At 41.7% G+C, this 20,329-nt stretch overlaps 1 protein-coding gene across 2 annotated transcripts in view; it reads right to left on the bottom strand.

Annotated features, from left to right (window-relative positions):
* LOC147249478 (contactin-associated protein-like 4) overlaps nt 1-20,126 on the bottom strand; it is a 73,331-nt gene extending 53,205 nt beyond the window's left edge. For both annotated transcript variants that reach the window (XM_086223252.1, XM_086223253.1), the window contains exons 1-2: nt 19,877-20,126; nt 4,866-4,976 (exon numbers count right to left, since the gene is read on the bottom strand). In XM_086223252.1, coding sequence (XP_086079378.1) covers nt 4,866-4,976; nt 19,877-19,961 — 196 coding nt within the window. In that variant the 5' untranslated portion in view covers nt 19,962-20,126. The remainder of the gene's footprint in view (nt 1-4,865; nt 4,977-19,876) is intronic.
* Nucleotides 20,127-20,329: the final 203 nt, after the last annotated feature.

The raw sequence follows: 20,329 nt of genomic DNA, 5'->3' as shown, positions 1-20,329 counted from the left end.
CAGAAACAGATTTATCAGGGCGAGCATGAAAGCAACACAGGAAGGTTATTTTGGATGCTTCATCCGCTGCACCTCGATAGAGATCCACAGTGTGTGGTAGGATTATTTTATGGTGAAGGGGACAGGCGAGGGTGATGCTCTAACTGCATCATGCTAAATCTGCAGTCGAGGACCCAGGGGGAAACCTTGATCACGTCTTCACCGGGACGCTTCAATGTGGAGCAGTCTTTGATTTGGTAAGAGAAAGAATCATCTTTACGCTGAGACGTCTAAGAGGCTTTAAACTTAACAAACTATACCACAGGGCTGAAACATGTTCCACAACAATCCTGGTATTAAATGTGGTGAAAATGACAAAACCCCAGAGGTCCAAGAAGGGATCTCATCTATACCAGACGTCTTCCTCACGGTTCACCATCTGCAGAGGTTAAATCTTCTATGTCTTCACTTAATGCAGTGAGATCTGATGCTGTCAATCATGAAGAATAAGCCCGACCAAGCACTTGCATTTTAAAGATTTAAATCTAATTTACATTCGAATTAAAAAACAAACAACTTTGCCTGTGCAAAAGGGAACCCGATATCTCCCTTAAAACGGTGCCATAAGCATGAACATACGCTAGTATCTGCGTTCAATTAATTTTATGAACCCAAATTGGGCACTACCTTTGACACCACACACTACCTCTCCTCACCCAGTAACACACCCGCAGCAGGAGCAACTAAAGTACACACTTGAACTGCATATAAAAACTGTAAATGTTTCTAAAGGCAGTGTTTTGAATGGGGGCAATAACAGGTTTACAGCTTGAGAAGCAACATAGACAGAAAAGTAAGATAAGATGAGTCAGGTATAGCCATATACGAGAGTAACGTCCCCAGATTAAGAGGAGTTGAACAGGGGGCTGTGAACCAGACAAGGCTTTTAAGAGCAGGATTTAATGAGGTACTTGGAAAAGCAGAGGTGGGACGTAAATATCACAGTGAGATCCAGACCTGATTCCATACTTCCCTCCACCCACAAAGTTAATTTCAACCTGAAGCCCCATGCTAATGTTTAAATACCATTTTCAAATCTAAATTAACACCACCAGAAAATTATTCCTGGGGATTGATAATGTGCTCCAAGCAAATTTCAGCGTCATTACAGGGACCCTAATGTGCAATTATAAGTATGGCCAAGTGAAAAACATAGACCATTTAGATGTTAAATACTGCCATTAACATTTTCATATAAATGTTAAAAGCTGTCATTAACATTTTGCTATATGGAATCAATTTGTGTTTTCTCAGCAACCCAAATAGGGCTGAATAAAATGATGATTATGACAGACCACAAGAAGAGAGGCGTGATAAGATCGACTGAAGAGGATGAAAATGAAGAAAAGAAAGCGCAAAGTGGAAGTGGGATGGGGACAAAGGATAGACTTGAGAACACTTTATAGCATCATTTTTAGCAAGCTTGACTTCACTACTTTGTATTTTAAGGAATGGCAGTGCATAAAAATAGAAGTGATGGTTGACATGACAGCTTGTGCAATGGCACCACATTGTACCAGAATAATTACTGCATTTCTGCCTCAGCTTAATTTTTTTCATGTGCAATAAATTCATTTGACATTGAATCAACATCAGTTAATGTAACACTTTGCTATGCTAGTTACATTACCATAAAAGTAAGTGAAGGAGCATTAATCTGCTTTAATTGGCTCTGAAATCACGTGGGTCTTTACTCACTGCCTTATTTTACTCAGACAGTTGCTTTTGGTTGGATGGGAGGTTTAATTCGGGTTAGTTGTGCATGCTGCATGTGCTCTACACACCTTGGGAAATACATCTTTTCATCCCTGCATATATTTACAGTCTCTTCCATTCCTTGTTTGTTAGAAAGATCTTCTTGAGCATGATGTGTTGCATGAACTCCAGACCCAACCCAACTCCAGGTATCATGGCCTCTGAGGACCTCTGTCCCCTTCGCGATCAGCTGGCTGGAGAGTGAATTCACTTCGTCACAAAGCCAGGACACGGTTGGAATAAAACAGTTTAAACAGTGTTTTCTTGGAGCTGCTTCCACTTATTGTGCATCGCTACCCTTCAAAAGTCAAGGCGGGACCACCTGGCCACCATTTGTGAACACCTTTTCAGGATTTGAGCACCCGTTTGACAGCCTAGACTGTCTTCTCTGATGATGATTTAGCTTCGAACGCATGCTCATCTGCGTTCGGATGTTGTTAAGAAAACAAGGCAGTCTAAGGTTCTCACATCCATCCTCGCTTTTCAAGCTGCTGATTCAACTACAAACTATGACCAAGAAGAGGAGCTTTTAGCCCAGATATCTGACCGTTACACCAAGAGCCAGAATTTGCCATTGACCCCAGAGGCTTTTCATAGTCAGGAAGTGATGGTACGCAAATGTATCCTTGGTTCTAAAGAGAGGTGAGCTCCATCCCAAACCTGCTAGGAGTGAATTCAGAATGCACCGAAACCCCAAATATTTAGAATACGACAGAAAATACTAAAGAAAGAAACCGGACAACTTTGACTGTCAAACCGGCTACCAGTGTTTCTGGGTGGTAAAGTTATACTGTCTCTAATCCCCCATGACTGTGTGCCACTGACCTCTGTAAATGCAGAAAATTATCTATCACTCTGTCCATCTACTGGTCTGTCCTGAGCCGACACAGATCAGAATCTCTCAGACTGGCTGAATCCAGCTGACACGTTCCTTTGATGTGTTGTTCTCCGCGTCCTGGGGAGGCAAAACAGACTCTCTCATGCACTAAGGGGAAATGCACCGCTGCAGCCCACATAATGGAACAAAACAAAGCTCATCTCAGTAATAAGAGAGGATACAGTCAAGGGACATTGCATTTTCTATGGTTCAATTCTCAGTCTGTTCCCAACAGTTCACTGGCCTGAAAGTGCTTTTCAGCAATTCATGTCAACAACTGACCAAAGTGTATAAAGTTTAAAAGGACAAAAACTTTTTATGGATAGCTTGCACCCAAAAATGCTTTGAAACACAACTGTGAAAAATGGAAAAGGTCACCGCTGTAACAGAGAAGTCAAACGGGAACCTCTAATCAATTAATCAATGCAATGTTAGAATGCAATTCAGCAAAGCTCAACTGGGAGCAATGTTGCACACAGAGAATTAACTCCAAATTACCCAACCTAGGATAGTGTATACAAAATTGTGGGTGTTTTTCTAAGGCTGGTCAACAGAAGCGGTCAAGAACCAGACAAATGCAATTATCATGTTTCAAAATAAAAATGCAGTGCTTTTACACCTGAAATATGACTTCTGGAAACAACTTCAAGGAGAAAGTCCTGAATTGTCTGTTGTGTCATCTAAATTATTTCAGTCCTGTCCCCCGGGATGAAAAATGGTTGGAAAACACCAGAGTACCCAAGTTAATCAAATGTACAATTACGGCCACAACAAAGAAAATCATTATGCTTTAATCCTTCATATTTAGCCAACTAAATTCTGTTGGGTGTTGTTTGAACTGTGCTGTATGTATTTCTTCCCACAAACTGACGAATCGAATAAGAAATAGTCTCTTAGTCTGCAGTCAGTGAGGAACATTTTCTCTGGAAGGCTGGTCTCATCAACTATGAATGAACATCATCACGGCCTCCTCCTTCCTCTCACACTGACATGTCGGAGGATTTTACTATAAATGCTACAGTGTTGTACGTCGGAGGAATGGGTTCTGAGTAATGAAGTCACTCAAACTTGAGTTCTCTGCTACAAGCTTTAAACCTAGGACGGGGAAACAAAGTCTTGTGCCAAATAAAAGCCAAGTCATGTAGCAACGCTGAACGCCACTCAGGGGGAGAAATCTGTCTTCACCTTTGTTTCATCTGCAATATTTAGGTGAGAAACAGCGGGTGGATATGTTGCCCTATCATTCACTGGTCAGTTTTTCCTTCTGTACCATGAGTTCTTTACAGAGTGCTGGAAAAATTACAAAACTACACATTTATACCTATACGTTTCCTCCACAGTTACCCCTCCCTGCATCTGGGCCACTCAACATGGCAAGCACTCCTCGCTTCCTGCTGCAGTCGGCTTTTCTTTGCATAATCCTGTTTCTATCAATCCAAATAAAAACAGCAGAAGTCCATTTCCCAGTAGCCCCCCCCCCCCCCCAAAAAAAATTCAGACATCTGGCTTTTGTCTGCAATGAGATATGGCTTGTAACCCACAAAATACCTCCACGGCCCGCCATGCTGCTTTCTGTGATACTGTTTATTCGCCCAGCTGAGTGTCTTCACGGAAGCTTCTGGTGGCTCTCTGCAGATAAAAACAAGCCTATCTAGAACATCCTGCCACATCGCTCATGTTTTTATCCTCAGAAATGTTTTAGATTAACATGAATTTTATATTCTCTATGTAACATTTGATGAACGTCATGTTTTTCCCAAGTTTTGTCAAAATGACATTAGTTTTATTCTCATCCTTTAAACCATAACTCTGCGCTTCAAACAGCACTTACAGGCACTAAACCTTCCGGTTTTACTGCAATCTATATTCCGAAAGGTTTTAGCGAGAGATTTGTTAATATATAATTCATAGCCTGTTTTTATTGTATTCCAAAACAAGGCCAAAATTGAGTCTTTTATGGCCGTCTTTATGGTATTTTGTCATTTATGTGAATGATAAAGAGATCCACGATATCTCCTTTTCTGGCCATGATTATAAAGTGGATATTTAATCAGATAATGCCTAATTGGCATATTGAATCATAACGTTTAAGAGCACTTCCGATGCAAAGATGATTTTATTTTAATTGCCATCAATCAGGGAAGTTTGATGGAGATGTCATCTTAACTTTCACGCAGCAGCGACGGCTCCTCACCTTCTCTCCTGTTGACCTTGGCGTAGACGGGCCCATGGCTACTGGACAGCTGTGAGGAGCTCCTGAATGATGAAGGCGGCAGACTGGACACCAGTGGGCTGTCACAAACTTCTGTTAAAAAAAAGGATGAAGGTTAGAAATGCTTTCATTGAACTTGTAGGCAGGTGTTACATGTGTTATCTCACAGCAGACTGAAGAATTAAGTTTTCACTGTGATTTAAAGTTTAACCTTGAAGCTTCCTTCAGAAGCCTAGCAGCCGCCGGTGTAAACAAACTGGGGGGGGGGGGTCTTTATACTCACGCTTGTGAATGTTTATGAACATTAAGGTCAGTATAAATGCGCTCGGGATTAATGACACTTCATGACTTGAAAATATCTGTAAAAGCATTGCTGCATTGTTGTGGATAATCACAAGCAACATGATGGTGAGGGTCCTTCTGCTGGAGGAAAGACTGATTGCAAACACTGCTGTGTAATTGTTTGCTAATGTTGTAGTCCAATGGTCGATACACTGACTGTGTCCTTGAAAAATCTCAGTTTTGGAGTATAAATATAAGGCTTTAAAAAGAATACTCATAACAGATAAAATGATTGTTTATTAGAAAAGCTGCAATGTCATGATAACTCCTAACATAAAAACAAGGAAAACCCGTACACTGGGAGAGCCATGTGTTTGTTCATGAAGAAAACTGTGTGTATCTACAAATTATTTATACAATGCAACAATAACACTCGTATAACAAAATAGCTGTTCCTGTTTTGTGTATTCATCATCATAATCATCATCAGATGGTAAATATGATTATCATATTGACTCAATCTGCAACTCTTGATTCAACCCTCTTCTTCCCAGACATCCTGTGAGGTCATGACGGGGACCAAGTGACTATAAATTGACGTCGATACCTAATTATTTTGTTGTTTGCTGTTTCAAGCCAGCTGACTTCAGCTGCCAATCATTAACCGGCTCAGCTGATCCTCTTTCACACACTCTGTTGGTCGATGTCCTTCAAATCATCGTATTTAAGCTACTTCAGTCTGCCAACTTTTCCTGCAGCTCCTCCACAACTCCTTTTACATGCTGTGTCCAACTTGGTCAATGTCACTTCTGCTGTCGTTGCTGCAGACTCTCTTCTGTAGCCGACGGGTCCTTGCTGCTGCTGCTGCTGCCATTGGCTTTCCATTTGTGCAAAAGGAAGGACATGTATGTTCAAGAAGAAAGGCCAAGTTAAACAGACTTCATCAGCAAATATGTTTTACTTTTGATGTATTTTGTCCTGACTGGAAAATATACTCCCTTCTGTCATTTTTCCTCTCGGAAGATATTGTAATGGAACTCCTTTTAAAGTGTACCCAATCAAATGTAATTGTGGGAAGCCTGCTAACCAGGGTTTTACTGCATTACTGACATCTCAGAGCTGGGATATTTCCAACCTCCTATTTGAAATACTTCATCGGAACACCACTTAAAGTCAGAGTTCCGAATCAGAAATGATCGCAAAAACCTGAGAATTTGTTTGCTGACATCAAACCAAAATGCTGGCACCAACAGAAAAACAAGTCCTATTGCTATCAAATAAATCCTATGATCCCATAATGAAAGATATTCTGCATGAGCACTGACGTCAAGCGTGTTGCCAGTGTGATGAGGTATCTGGCTACAGGATCTGACGGTTGCCTTCCTCTGCACCAAAGTTACTCAGGAAAATGTTAAAGCAAGAAATATGCAACATTTATTGACTTTTGTAAATCCTCTACTGATGGAATGAGACAAGAACACCACGATGAATAACTTTTGCACTTCTTGTTTTACTGTGTCATCGCTTGCCACCAGGCAATGGTTTTGTGTTGGTCCATCAGGTTCTCGTGTTTAAAAGCAACTGGAGCAACCTGGAAGACTTTAAGGTCGGAAGTCAGAATCTTCCCCGGTCCAGGTTGTCTGGAATGCTGTAGTAGCCCACGCACAGATTGTGACTTTCATGACAAGTGTAAGATGTTCCAGGATGAAGGAAAGTGTCTCCAACAAAACACCACGTGCACTTAACTGTCACTTTTGATACTTCCTGTCTGTTTCTTGTCTTCACCTGGGTCCTGTCAATCACTCCTGCCTGTTTCCGCTAACATCCATCAATTACTGGGCCACAAACACTCATGCTGAACAAACACATCAACTCATTGTGACAGCGCACAATCCAACACGCAAGTGAGCAAAAAAATCTTTAGAACCACATTTTTTTTTTCTCTTACAAAAAGTGTTATATTCAGCTTATTACTGTACAAGTTACCGACATAAATACATCGGAAATTTTGAAAAAAGTGCGCAAGTGAGAGCATGTCGGAGCATGCAGACACAAAGCAACAGATACGAGGATCAAACCACCTCAGCTGCCAGTTAGCAACACTGCGGCTAATCCACCAACAGAGGGCTAATTCCATCGCATATTCAAAATCCCACTTTCTGTGTCTTCCTCAGACACACACCCAACACACACCCGTGTGCTACTGGGGTGTAGGGCAGAGTTCCAGAACCCGCCTTCTGTTGGTGCTGGCTGCCAACAGTTCCAAGTTCCTGGTTACAGTGACCAGTGTCTCCCCAAAGTTCCATCAGCCATTAAAAAAAAACAAAAAAAAAAACAGTGCCAGTTGGACTAAGTTGGACACTCTCCAAATCAGAACCAAATCGATCCATGGCAAACCACACTTGACTATAGACCAGACTATAAACTGGCACTCTAAAAGGCTTTTAAAAGGGGAAGTGTACGTAAGGTTAAAGGTTAAATATGTGCTTCTCCATTGGCTGAATCCTATCACCTGCATGAATCGGTTCTTTGGTTTGTTTGTTTTTTGTTTGTTTTTTTTGAAACCTGTTTCATTATTTGTATTCAAGGCAGGTTATAGAACTAGCAAGTAAGTTAATTGTAGTAAAGGAATAAATTAAAATCCCAGAAATTTCTTGGGGGAATTTGGCTATCCCCTGGGGTTAGCTACAGTACCGCCAAGGCCCAAATAATAGCTCAAAATGTCTACCAAGTACTATGTGTAATAGCATTTGAAGTATATGCATTAGAGTAGGGTAAGCAGAGAAGTACTGGATAAATTGCATGCCATATTGATTGCAAAAGGGGCGCTGCTCTTTATTTTTCATAATGACAGGAATGACAACGCTAATTGTGCCCACAATTGGCTTGGAGTGTGAAATATGAAATATTAGCTTTTGGGGGGGGGGGGGGGATTCAAATGATCTCTTTAATAGTCAAATGGTTGCCGCTTGAATAATCAGTTTGACATGTATAATGTGCGTAATTACAGTCACAAGGTTATGAATGGACATTTTTATTCGCGCTAAAGGGTCAGGCAGAGGATCAACTGTGGGGCTTCAAATACAAAAATCCATTTAAGTCTCTCACCAGAGGTTCCACTGAAGAAACTACCCTGAATGTGATTTCCAAATCCCACAAGGCTCTAAGCAAGCTGTGGATAATGGTACAGACTGCAAAATACAGAGCAATTACAGTACAGACACACAAAAAACAACAACAACCTGCAAACCTTAATGTGTCACGAGAGCCAGGCCTTGGCGAAGAAAGCTGCTTGGTGGTGGAAGCCAGAGTATTTGAAGAGGCGAGGCTGACTTCTTATCCAATGAGTAGTGACATTTAAAAGGGGAATGTGAGGAAAAAGTAATCCTGGCGCACACGTTCAAGCAGCTTAGAGGGCAATTAAGGTAAAAGGCTGCTGAACTCACAGAAAGTGGCCGGAGCTTTGTCTGACACAAGAACAATGAACTATATGATGTTTTTAAAGTGGAGCAGAGGGAATTCACAGTGTCATTGATAAATCCTTCCCTGATGCTGTAGCAGAAACCAACAACAATATACAACACACTGAAACAGTCAGAAACCCAACATGACACAATCTCCTGACAGGTTAGCGAACCCATTTAGACCCAACACACCCCAGAAAAACGCTTTAAAAACATAAGGCTTTAGAAAACTTCCATCTGAAGGTTCTATGTAAAATTACTTGCCTTTTCCAACTGTTTGTTAAAATCAGATTTTTTTTAAAATTGTAGTAATGTAGATATTGTATCTTTTTGTGAAACGGCATGCTGGTCCCACCAAAAAGACAAATTAACAGGTTCGTTTCATGAGTCATTTCACATTTTATCAAATCACTTTTTGTATTTCCATGTATCATTTTACACTCGTCTCCAGACTTCTACTGTACAGACTCAGCACATCATTTTATGCTGAAATCTCCAATATAAAAAGACCTGGATGTCCGGTTTTCATTGTGATTTGTCAACAAAACCGAGTGTCCTCAGTGAGACATCAGGACATTTTCAGCCATAGTTTCTCATTTTTTCTTATTTCAAACCAAACCATGAACTCTTCTTTTCCCAACTCGAGCTGTAATGTGCCTCAGCACTGTGCTGTCAAATTAAAAATACATTAACATGACACATGATCTGTCCTTTCAAAGCGCTGTGCTATTTCTCCCATAAGATCATACTTGAAGTGACCACAACTTATTAGGCGGTGGCGCAATAGCTTAAAATTAAATAGCAGCAGAACAATGCAGGTAAAAATTAAAGTGGGATATTTTTTTTGTGTTGTGGCCAGAAGTTCCTCTGTTCAACAACACCACACAATTTTTGTCGGTAACAAGGAAAAACACCAGGGATTCAGCATCGGCTGCACGGTGGTGCAGTGGTCAGCACTGTGGCCTCACAGCAAGAAGGTTCCGGGTTCAAGTCCCGGCTCAGGCGTGGGATCTTTCTGGCTGAGTCTCCATGTTCTCCCCGTGCCTGCGTGGGTTCTCTCCGGGTACTCCGGCTTCCTCCCACCATCCAAAGACATGCAATTTGGGGACGAGGCTGATTGATACTCTAAATTGACCGTAGGTATGAATGTGAGTGTGAATGGTTGTTCATCTCTGTATGTTGGCCCTGCGATGGACTGGCGACCTGTCCAGAGTGAACCCTGCCTCTCGCCCGTAGATGCTGGGATAGGCTCCAGCCCCCCCGCGACCTTTACTAGTAAGGAATAAGCGGAAGATGACGATGGATTCAGCATCAGTGGGCCGGTTGAGTCCAGTTCAAAACCAATTTACAGCACTGTGTTTCACAACTTTACTCCGGGTTATGATGATTCCAGCCACCTAACCTGAACTGGCACGTCATGAAACATTACTTTCCAACTGAATATCATTTCAAGAAGTTGTCTTCAGCGTATTACAATAAAATCTTCCCTCAAAGTTATATTGTTTCACAAGGGATTATGTGTGTCCACCACAAAAGGATCTTGATTCATTTCTGACAGTTTTCACTCTTTTTTTCTTAAAACACTTGGTTGTAAGAAGTGTCGTTGCTTTGATCGTGTATAATACTGCAGAGTAAGACACAAACTCATCCCTCCATTTGTAGTATAACCTCTGTTTCGGTGAATATGTATGTCCACGCAACTATCCTGAGACGCCGAATACTGATGACAACCATCCATCACTCCAACAAACAAATGCTGCGAGAATTCTGAGCCGTGTGTCCTAGATAGTCGACTTGTTGATCAGTGTCTCCGTCTCTGAATGAGCAGGATAATGAGGCCCTGGGATACTTGTTTGTGCTGCAGAGCACTAACATCTATTGTCAAGTGCAAAACAGCTGCCTTTTATATATGCTGTGTATATATATATATATATATATATATATATATATAGATTTTTTTTTTTTTTTTCCTGATTGCATCTTTACACACTTTATCACAACCACAGATGGAGGTTTGCTTTAACTGTCATAAAAGTTGCTGGGAGAGCACAAGCAAACCACTTTTCCAACTTTATGTGTGTCATGGAGAACTACATTTCAAATGCAATTTTTGTTAACTTTAACATGCAAACACACCCCTGAAAACTTGGGAGCCAGATGTGTGTTTCTGTGGAGTTCATAATAAACGGTACAAACACCAACAGTCGACTGTTGGATTGTATTTTCATCCTGTCTCAATCTAAAAAAGCTACACTTCAGAGATTTTTTTTTTTTTTAATTTGCTGACAAACTTGTAGGGATAAAAAGAAGTCCTGAACACCCACCTACTCCAACTAACTTCCTTGTGTGTTTCAGAGGAGCTGCAGCATCTTTGACTGATTTCTAAATGGTATATTTATTGTGCACCATCATTATAAAAATCCAGTGAGGTGATGTGTAGTCATGGGTGTCAGCGTGACTGAACGACCTCGGCGGTGTTCAACTGCCATGCCTGTCTGACATCACCACAGTACTGGAATTCAGGTGTATATTTGTGGTTCCCAGAGGATGACACTGTTATACACTGTGATACATACAGTACTGCATATATTGCATCGCTGTCTCTTGTGAGACAATATCAAAACATCATATAGATCATATCGAGACAGAATACTGATGCTTTTGGTGTCATACTTGTGGGTGTGTATGTGTTCTTACTAAAGTAAGAGTCAGATTTGTTGAACCTGACACCTCAGCACAGCAGCACATAGCCCCTCCTGATTAGGGCTATTTCTTCTTCATTAACACACTTGTGATGATTTGTCAAAGATTAATTGTCTCGTAATATATTGATACATTGTGATATTATGTTATGGTGAGTAAAGTAGCGTTATAGCGTCTTATCATGAGTTACTCTTGGATTTCCACGTTAGTCAACATCGGGTTAAAAAGTCACTTTGCCCAAAACTTTGGTTTGGCATGATAATAAAAACAAAATTCTGACCAAAACTTGTTTCTTGCATGTACTTCTGTCCCTGTAGCCAATACTACTCACCAAATCACACCAAGTATTATGAATCCCTTACCTGATCCCTGTCATTTATGAGCATTCCTGCCTTCAGTGGCAGTCAGATTCTTGATTTTTAGATAATCTTAACTATCTCCTATATGTCTTTATGGATTTGCTTCATATTTTAAGCAACTGATTTGCAGAGACAGTTTTCCTGCCCTGTGTCTGCTGACAGCACACGTCTGCCATTCATAGCTGCACAGAATTGTTTTGCTCAGTCCAGTTAAACTTTTCATGATTTCAATGGGTTCTATGCAGGATCCCTATCACAGGATTAGTGATTTTTACACAACCTTCCTTTGTTGCTGTCTCTCTTTCTTTCCTTCCTTTTCCATCTATTTGGTGGCTTTTTAATTGTGGGATGTAAAACTAACGGTTTTCCTGCTAAAGCTGTTTGTCTTGGGCTGATGTGAATCTCTTTGTCTGCTCCGGCTGCTGACCACAGCCTGACAACTTAACATAGATACTTTGCTACCAGGCTCACGTTAAACAATGAGAGAAATACCTTCCTCATTTCCAGACCCTCACATGTGGCCAGTGCTTCCTCTGACTCCCACCATTTAACACCTCCTGGTTAGAAAGTGACACCACACGCATAGGTTACACACAGGATAAACTGCCCCCTGCCACAATATAAACTACATTTTTCCGTGTTTGTGGTGTGAAAAAATGCTGTATTTTCTTCTGAGCTAATTATATTATGTGATTCCTCAAGAGTAAACCTAATCAGCACAATTGAACAGTCAAAAGACAATTGCACTGCAAAGCAATTAAAACGTTCATCTCACACCTGCAATGTTTCGCATTCGTCATAATTCCACACATGCCGGGTAATGAAACAAGCAACAGAAAAATGAAAGCATGTGAGCCCAAATGACAACAGTTCCCAGTGTGATTGTCAGTCTGCAGAATTGCCGTAAGTTTCATCACCCCTCAAGTGACCCGTGAGATGTGCAGAGCATGTAATTAGCATGTCATTGATGGATCATATTTACATTTCACAACAGATACAGTAAATTGAATGACAGACAATTATTTGCAGAGATCTTGTTAAGAAGACACAAAGTCAACCTGTTTAAAGAAATAAGACATCCTTCTTCCTTTCTTTTTAGGTTTGTGCACTTAAGGTTGGCAATCCCTTCATCCCTAAACCAAACATACATTCTCGCCCTCATTCTCCATGGCTGAAACTCTGGGCTTTATAGGTTAGTGGATACGCACACTGTAATTCTATTCTATTGTAAAACATCTATAGTTACAACACTTTGTAAATACATTCAAATAAAATACTGCCAGTTTTACCTGCTTGTCTCTTTTATGTATGCATCTGCTGCATCATAGCTGAGCAAGAAACATTAACTGAATATTTTTCTTAAGTAAATGAAGTAATTGCGCGTCATTGCAGTTTTATTTTTCCATGCCTCACGGAAATCAAATAGCAAAGAAAAAGATGGAAGAGTTATATTGCATTTCAGTGTTGTCCTGCAGAGAGCAGTGCAGACCCACAGGCCAGGCTCGCACTGAAAGTGGTCCTGGACATTTCTATCCAGGCCATAGCATCACAACCAGCCCTGGAGATCCACCCTAGCAACACACACACACACACACACACACACACACACACACACACACACACACACACACACACACACACGCCTTGAACAGCACCACTTACAAACATAATGGATGGACTCTCTAGACCAGGGCTTCTTTTTTTTCTACTTCAAGGCCCACATATTCATATTTTTAAGGAGACAGGGGGCCCATTAAAAACCCCAAAAATAAAACAAAACAAAAAAGATCAAAAGTTACTTTAATCCATTCTGTTCCACTCTAATAATCTATGTGAAATGTATTAATGTATTTAATCAACAAATTCCACTGCTCTTGCATACAAGCGTAGAGTACCTCCATAACTGCTGTACTATTCACTTAAAATAGTCACCAGCATGGAGTAGTAAGGAAAACCATGATAAGTACCACACACAGTGATTCCGTCCTCCATCCTTCTGTGCTTCAAACTGACCCTGAGGTAGCTTCGTAATGCAAGTATCTGATGTAGAAGTACACATAGAAATGTAGTTTGTAACAACATATTATCATGAGCTAGTAAACCTCCTGTCTCATGTAAATCACCGGCATTGTGCTTGAAGCCTGGCTACAGGTGGCGCCGTCACCCTCACCTGGGGACTCGGCAGCGTCGTTAACCTTGTCCTTGATTCTCACCCCTGCTGCTATCACACTGCTATCACTCATCACCATGCATCAGGTTGGTAAAGTGAATTAAATGTTCAATCTCATAGCATTTCCAGACTTGCATCTCTCTTAATCATTTTTTCTGGTTATTCTATGTTGTTTACCATGTGGTTTGTTAATAAAATACGAACAACAAAATGTGAGTTGATCTGGCTGCCCACAGAACGATGAACCAATTTCCTCTTTGCGCTCCCAACTGTTTGTTTTAATTTGGCATCTTCTTCATCTGTAAAAAGAAAAAAAAGCTTCTCTGCTGCTCCTGATGAAAACTAACGACGGTGTTCTGAATTTTTATCCTAGGTTGTGCCGCTTTTGATGGCAAATAGTGCCGTACACTTTTTTCCCCTTGTTTTCTGTGTTGTGATTTGAATTCAAAGAGGAAAAGTCATGTCACAATAAAACCAACATCAAAAGATTCAATTGTAATTATGTTGCAATGGATTTACATAAAAGGGGAATAATCTTTTTCATTTCCTCTCAAGTATATCAAAATATTCCACCCTCTACAGAGATTTTCTTAATTCAAAATAGAGCATGTGGAGCTTTTGCTCCAGAGCTCAACTCAGAAGTAAGTTTGGTTGTAATGTGGATAACATCTTCATTATTTATACAATGTTTTCTATAGTGTAAGCCACTAAGACTGAGTTCGAACTTAAGACATCACCTTGGATGTAACAGCTGAATTCCCTTCAAACAAAAAGGTTATTGCACTGAAAAAACATGTGCAGATAAATGAAAAAAAGTGTAACATTCTGGCAAACAAGTCAGATTCTGATCCAGAATAACAAAAATAGAGCTGTGAGAAGGTGAAATAAGGATGCCAGGCAAATGATTCTAACAGGGCATGCACACACGCGCACACACACACACACACACACAAACAAAGGAAAAAGTTACTGATGGATGAAATGAGAGAAGGACTTGGGAGTGTCACTGCACGCCTAAAAGACTGAGGGCGACCACAATGGATGTCCATGCTGAGCACTGAACCATATTCCTCCACTTCTCTCTCTTTTGTACACCCCTCATTCCCTCTCTATCTTCAATCCTCTCACTGCTCATTTCTTCTCAGTACTTTTAAATCTCCCAATTACTGACTATACAGACTGAAAACAGACCTGAATTACCAAACAGCAGCCCAAATTCTACGATTATTTAAAGCCTTGGGAGGGTTATTATGGCAATTATCTCATCAACTGCCAATGGTCACTTGATTCCTCAATGTAAACTGCAGGAAATCTGTTAACATTACAAAATGATCTACTTCAAACGTTTCCTCATTTTAACTCGGATGACGACGCTCCGACTGGATTGTATTGTGGAAGGGTTCCGCCAGGTTTATCAGCATTCAACTTCCCTGATCCTCGCCCATCTAAAACAACCATGAGATGGCGTCATTCCACCTTGACAGACAAGCTTCTGCAGCCAATCACAAAACACGTCACCATTGAAAAAAAAATGTCTTTTTTTGCTGAGAAATGCTTCCAGTATATTGTAACCCCCCTCCACACACACACACACACACACACACACACACACACACACACACACACACACACACACCGCTCTTAATCCTTTGATACGACACGCAAGGATGTTTCCTTTGTAGTTGTATGGCTCTTCAATCATACCGTGATAAAAAGATTGGGATGGATGGTCAACCCTAAAACACTCTGGCCCACAGCTTGATGATGATGGGTCGATATCCGGTAACATTAAGGTTCAGGTTTGGGCAGGATCTTGGTTTGGTTTCAAGCGCGCACTTCAAACATGGGTCAAATCCTGCACCAAGGTTGAGATCACCTGATTTCCTACTTTTGTGTGCTCCATTACTGCGGCTGCCGTGGCGTCTGTCTCGTGAACGTCATTTTATTTCTCTGTTTCAATTTAAAATGTTATTCTCCAGCCTGCAAACTTTTTTTTTTTTTTTTTTTTTTGGAGTTAAAAAGCATCATTGAGGTTCCTATACATCCCTCCTGCTTCAAACAGTAAACAGACTGAATAGTCACCTCAGCAGAATGTGGCTGACTCTTGGACCAATAACAAGTCATCTTATATAATGATAGAGCCATTTGATGAATGGCTCTGTTTTTAGGGAGGCAGACATCCACTGGGGAGCTGGCCTTGGGCAAATATAAAATCCCACAGGTCACAAAGGCAGATGGATGGACTGCGGTTCTCTGTCACTTTTATCGCTTAACTGCTTGTCCCTGGATTAATAAATCTAGATTCATGACTGGCAGCTCCAGGCTTAAACCACCAGCCGCTGCCACCTTTACATAACCTTGACTTAATCAGAACCTCTTCCTGACTTCTACTAAACACATTTTCATGAATGACACTAAAGAGAAAAAAGTAAGGGTGATTTATCCACCACTGTCCTCGTGCGGGATCTCCAGGCCTGGACGGCGACATGAAGCACAAAGGACCGCAGTCTAACCCAAACCAATTTGATTTTATTCAGAGGTTTATGTTCTCAGTGCAAAACACAGGCTTATGAAAGGTCATAATTTCTGATGAGATCAGGCTGTTCACATATGAAACAGTGAGCCAGGCCCAAATTTAAATCAACTCCTCTCACTGAATACTTCTTAACAACTTATTTTCTTTCTGGCTCTAGAATGGATGATATGAATTTCCAGCACTATGAGAAAATAATAGCAGCTTTAAGACCCCCCCCCCCCACACACACACACACACACACACACACAGCCTCAGCTAGTTAAATAATCAAACAACTCTCCCCAGCCCATTATCTTCCCATCTCAGAGATGAAACACTCCTGAAGATATCCTGCGGCTGCTACCGCTGCAATAATCAATATGACTGCAAATTTATGTTTGCAAACATGCAGGAGAAATGCGTCTCACTGAAAACGGGTCGCGGTATAAAGGCACCCATGGAAATCGTAAATGAAGCTAAACAAAGTGGGAGAGTGGGAGGAAGATGGCACTGGATGTTTGCCAGTGACAGTGATGAGGACTCACTGAAATTTAAAAAGGAAGAAAGAGGCACTGCTGCAGCAACCAGGACACAGACCCTCATCTGACCTCCTCCCCACCAACACGTCCAGTTGACACGACCAGGCAGCACAATGGAGCGCCACCACAAGGAAGACATGAAACAGCCACATACACAGAGGCTTTACATTGCGGAACTGTGGATTTCTTTAAGACTCTCTTTTTCTATGTTGGTGGCTCACAGTTTTACCGGATGTCATGCCAACACACTGCGATGCAGTGTTGAGAGGTCGTGGTCATTTCACTTGGATCAGGTTGGAATTTAAATAATTTCAGAACTGGGTGGGGAACAAAAAAAAAGAAAATGCAGAGGCAATGATCCCATCTTGCGATGATAATTCAGGTGAAAAATAAATCCTAGATCCAAATTTGCCTCTAAAGTGTGATGTGTTCATCCTTTGGCCACAAGGCATCCTCAACAAAATTTAAATGAATTAGTCTTTGCATAATGCAGCTGACGCATGGACAGAAAAACACATCAATATCCACACGCCTCAATCCCCCCGCTACGGAATCATCTGGTTAAATCTCCACAACTCTGCATACATTTCCAGAAGAGCAGTGAACTTGAGACCAGAGGGTCGCCGGTTCAATCCTCAGGAACAGCAGGATAAATTTGCTGGCCCCACCCTCATTGCACCCACTGAGGTGCCCTTGAGCACAGCCTTTAACCGGGACTGCTCTTGTGGAGCTGGCAGCAGATGGGACTGTGGTGACCTGAGCAGCTTCCAAGAGGCAATGTGTAAGTGTGCGAATGTGATCGGCACTCCTGCAAACTTACTGACCTTCAGTCATAATGTGAAAATACTTTCAACAGCAAAAAAAATAAATAAAAATTCATAACCCCCCACATTTTTGAGTAAAATTTTAAATCAATTAGGAAATAAATGATGATATATGAAAAAAAAAAACCTCAGAAACTTCAGACATGAAATGAAATGGGAAAGTTTGGAGTCTGTGTTACTAAAAACAGGATTTCTGGCTCAGATAATGAGAATTAAATCACTTTATAATCTAAGTAATAATAATTAAGTAATCACACAACATTCATCCACCTGCATGTCTCACAGAGAGGTGGATGGAATCACCGAAGATGACGAGTGTGACAGTGACAGAGATATCTGTCTACCACGTGCAAACGATGATGAATGACATCATTGTTACTCGCTGAGCTGAGACCTCTTCATTGCTTAGGAAGAATAATGTGGACGCTACTATAAAGATCATTTACAGGATGATAAAGATTCGGCAAAGTCAAAAGTAAGAAATGATTACAGTGAGTTTCCCCAACGCAGACCTGATATAAGTCGATGTAGCTACTTTGACGTCACTCATTGGTTTGTTGTTGATGTTCTGAAGCGGCTGCAGTCTGGACTTTTTCCTGTTTATTTATTCATTCATGTGGGCGAGGATGGGAGGGTGGGGATGTGGTGGAGTGTCTCGGCACACACAAGATACTATTTTAAGATGTCTATTTTACTACTGATTAGATCATACTTTACAAAAAGGAATCTCCAGCTTATTAGAGGAAGACATGGAAATAGTGACCAACCATAAACGCATCAGGGAAATGTTTTCTGAGGTCAATCAAATCCACTGACAAGTCGACTCATTCTCTCACGCAAATCTCTACAATGAAACCTGTTTTTGCAGCAAATGGAGTTGCCCCCTGCTGGCCATATGAAAGAATGCAGTTTTTAGACATTCCTTCACTTTTCATACCTGGAGTTTACGTCCACCTCTTTTAAGCATCTCCTGTGGTTGGTGAGCCTGAGCCATTCCAGGTAATGCAGCTGTGTCATCCAAATTTTAATCAATGCCAGGCAGTACTGGACCATCAATACACGTTCCTTTGGCTGCTCTTGCCTCTCAAAACACGTCAGATCGAACACTGACTATCAACATATGCATCCCTCCTTACCACACGCTGTCCTCATCACCCTCCCTTCTCCTCAGCATCAGTCCAAGTGAGCACAGTGAGTACTGGAAGAGGAACGATCATCCCACCGAGCCGCTGCCTGGACTGGAAACGTTCCTCAACATCCCAAGAGGGAAATAACTGCTTATATGAACTAACGATAACATCTAGACAATCGAGTCACTTTGCCAACACTTTGTTAAATGGGTTTCATATCCAGGAACTCACTTTTCAGGACCTCACTGGATGTGTAACGCCGCTGAGCCAAAACTCGGGAGATGCAGCATCCTGCGGGTCTCCCACCTCTCCCTGGACCAGACCTCAGACTCACACCTCCATTTCTCTGTCTCACAAGAAAACACCAAACACTGGCATCGCCTCAACCTGAGGGAATTCATGAAAGCCAAGTGTTACATTTCTTAAGTCCTCTTAATAAAATGATCCGGCCACTTTCGGTCAAACTGTTTAAATAGCGCATCTGTATCTGCTGCTTTCCCTCTTGTATGCCAGTAAAAACTCCGCACAATTCAAAAACGACGCAAAGGAGTGAGATGCCGCTTGAGGAACGGGCAATGCGATAAATCTGCAGCAATTTTGTATTTAGTCGAATGAGTCCATGAAGTTACTGTTTTGTTTGTTTTTAATTGTAGTTCGTCGAAAAACAGGACGGCGTCAGCTTGAGCTTAATGAGCCTAATTACATATTCGAGGCATTTTTGTCTGTGCCATCCTTCGGAAAGCAGCGATCAGAGTTAATTCTTTAATTAAATGGGTTTTTTTGGGGGGGGGAGGTAAACTAAAAGGATTCTTAGTTTTGGTGCAGGAAAAAAAAGCATTTGAGTTGAGACCCACGTAAAGAGTTATTTCAGTTTAATGTACAGCAGTCATTCCTCGACCCACATACCCTTACAGCTGAGAGCCACAGCGCACCGGTGAACCCCCGGGGGGTCCTTCCAACTAAGCAACTCTCCAGCAGCAGCGCCGAAAGCGCACCGAGCCGCTCACCTTCCCCAGCTGTCCCGCAGGAGCCGAGCAGCAGCGAGGCGACCAGCGCGGTAATTCCAGCGAGGCTTTTACTCCTCAGAGGCATGATGAAGAAGCGGGATGCTGCAGAGTAGAGTCCCGACTGTCAGAGAGGAGACAGTCCTTCCTCCTCCTCTCCTCTCCTGTCCTCTCCTGCAGCTCCACTCTGCTACTGAGGAGGGGGATGCTCTCACCGCCTGCCCCCCGTCAAGTGATGGAGCAACATAAGGAGGGAGCTCCAGGCAAACTGGTCGGTTACATCTCTCTCTCTCTCTCTCCCTCCCTCTCTCTCCCCCTCTCTCAGAAGCTGGTATCACCACAGCAGTGTCAGGATGATCGCTGCTTTGATGCTGTCTCACCCTTCCAGCTCTCATATACATGGGATCTGATATGCAGAGGATAAACTTCATATCCAACTTTTGAAAGTCCCAGAAA

This window comes from Aulostomus chinensis, chromosome 14, assembly GCF_037954235.1.
Source record: "Aulostomus chinensis isolate RoL2024-O1b breed Wild chromosome 14, RoL_Achi_v1.0, whole genome shotgun sequence".
NCBI classification, from domain to species: domain Eukaryota; kingdom Metazoa; phylum Chordata; class Actinopteri; order Syngnathiformes; family Aulostomidae; genus Aulostomus; species Aulostomus chinensis.
This window is presented reverse-complemented; position numbering and strand designations above follow the sequence as displayed.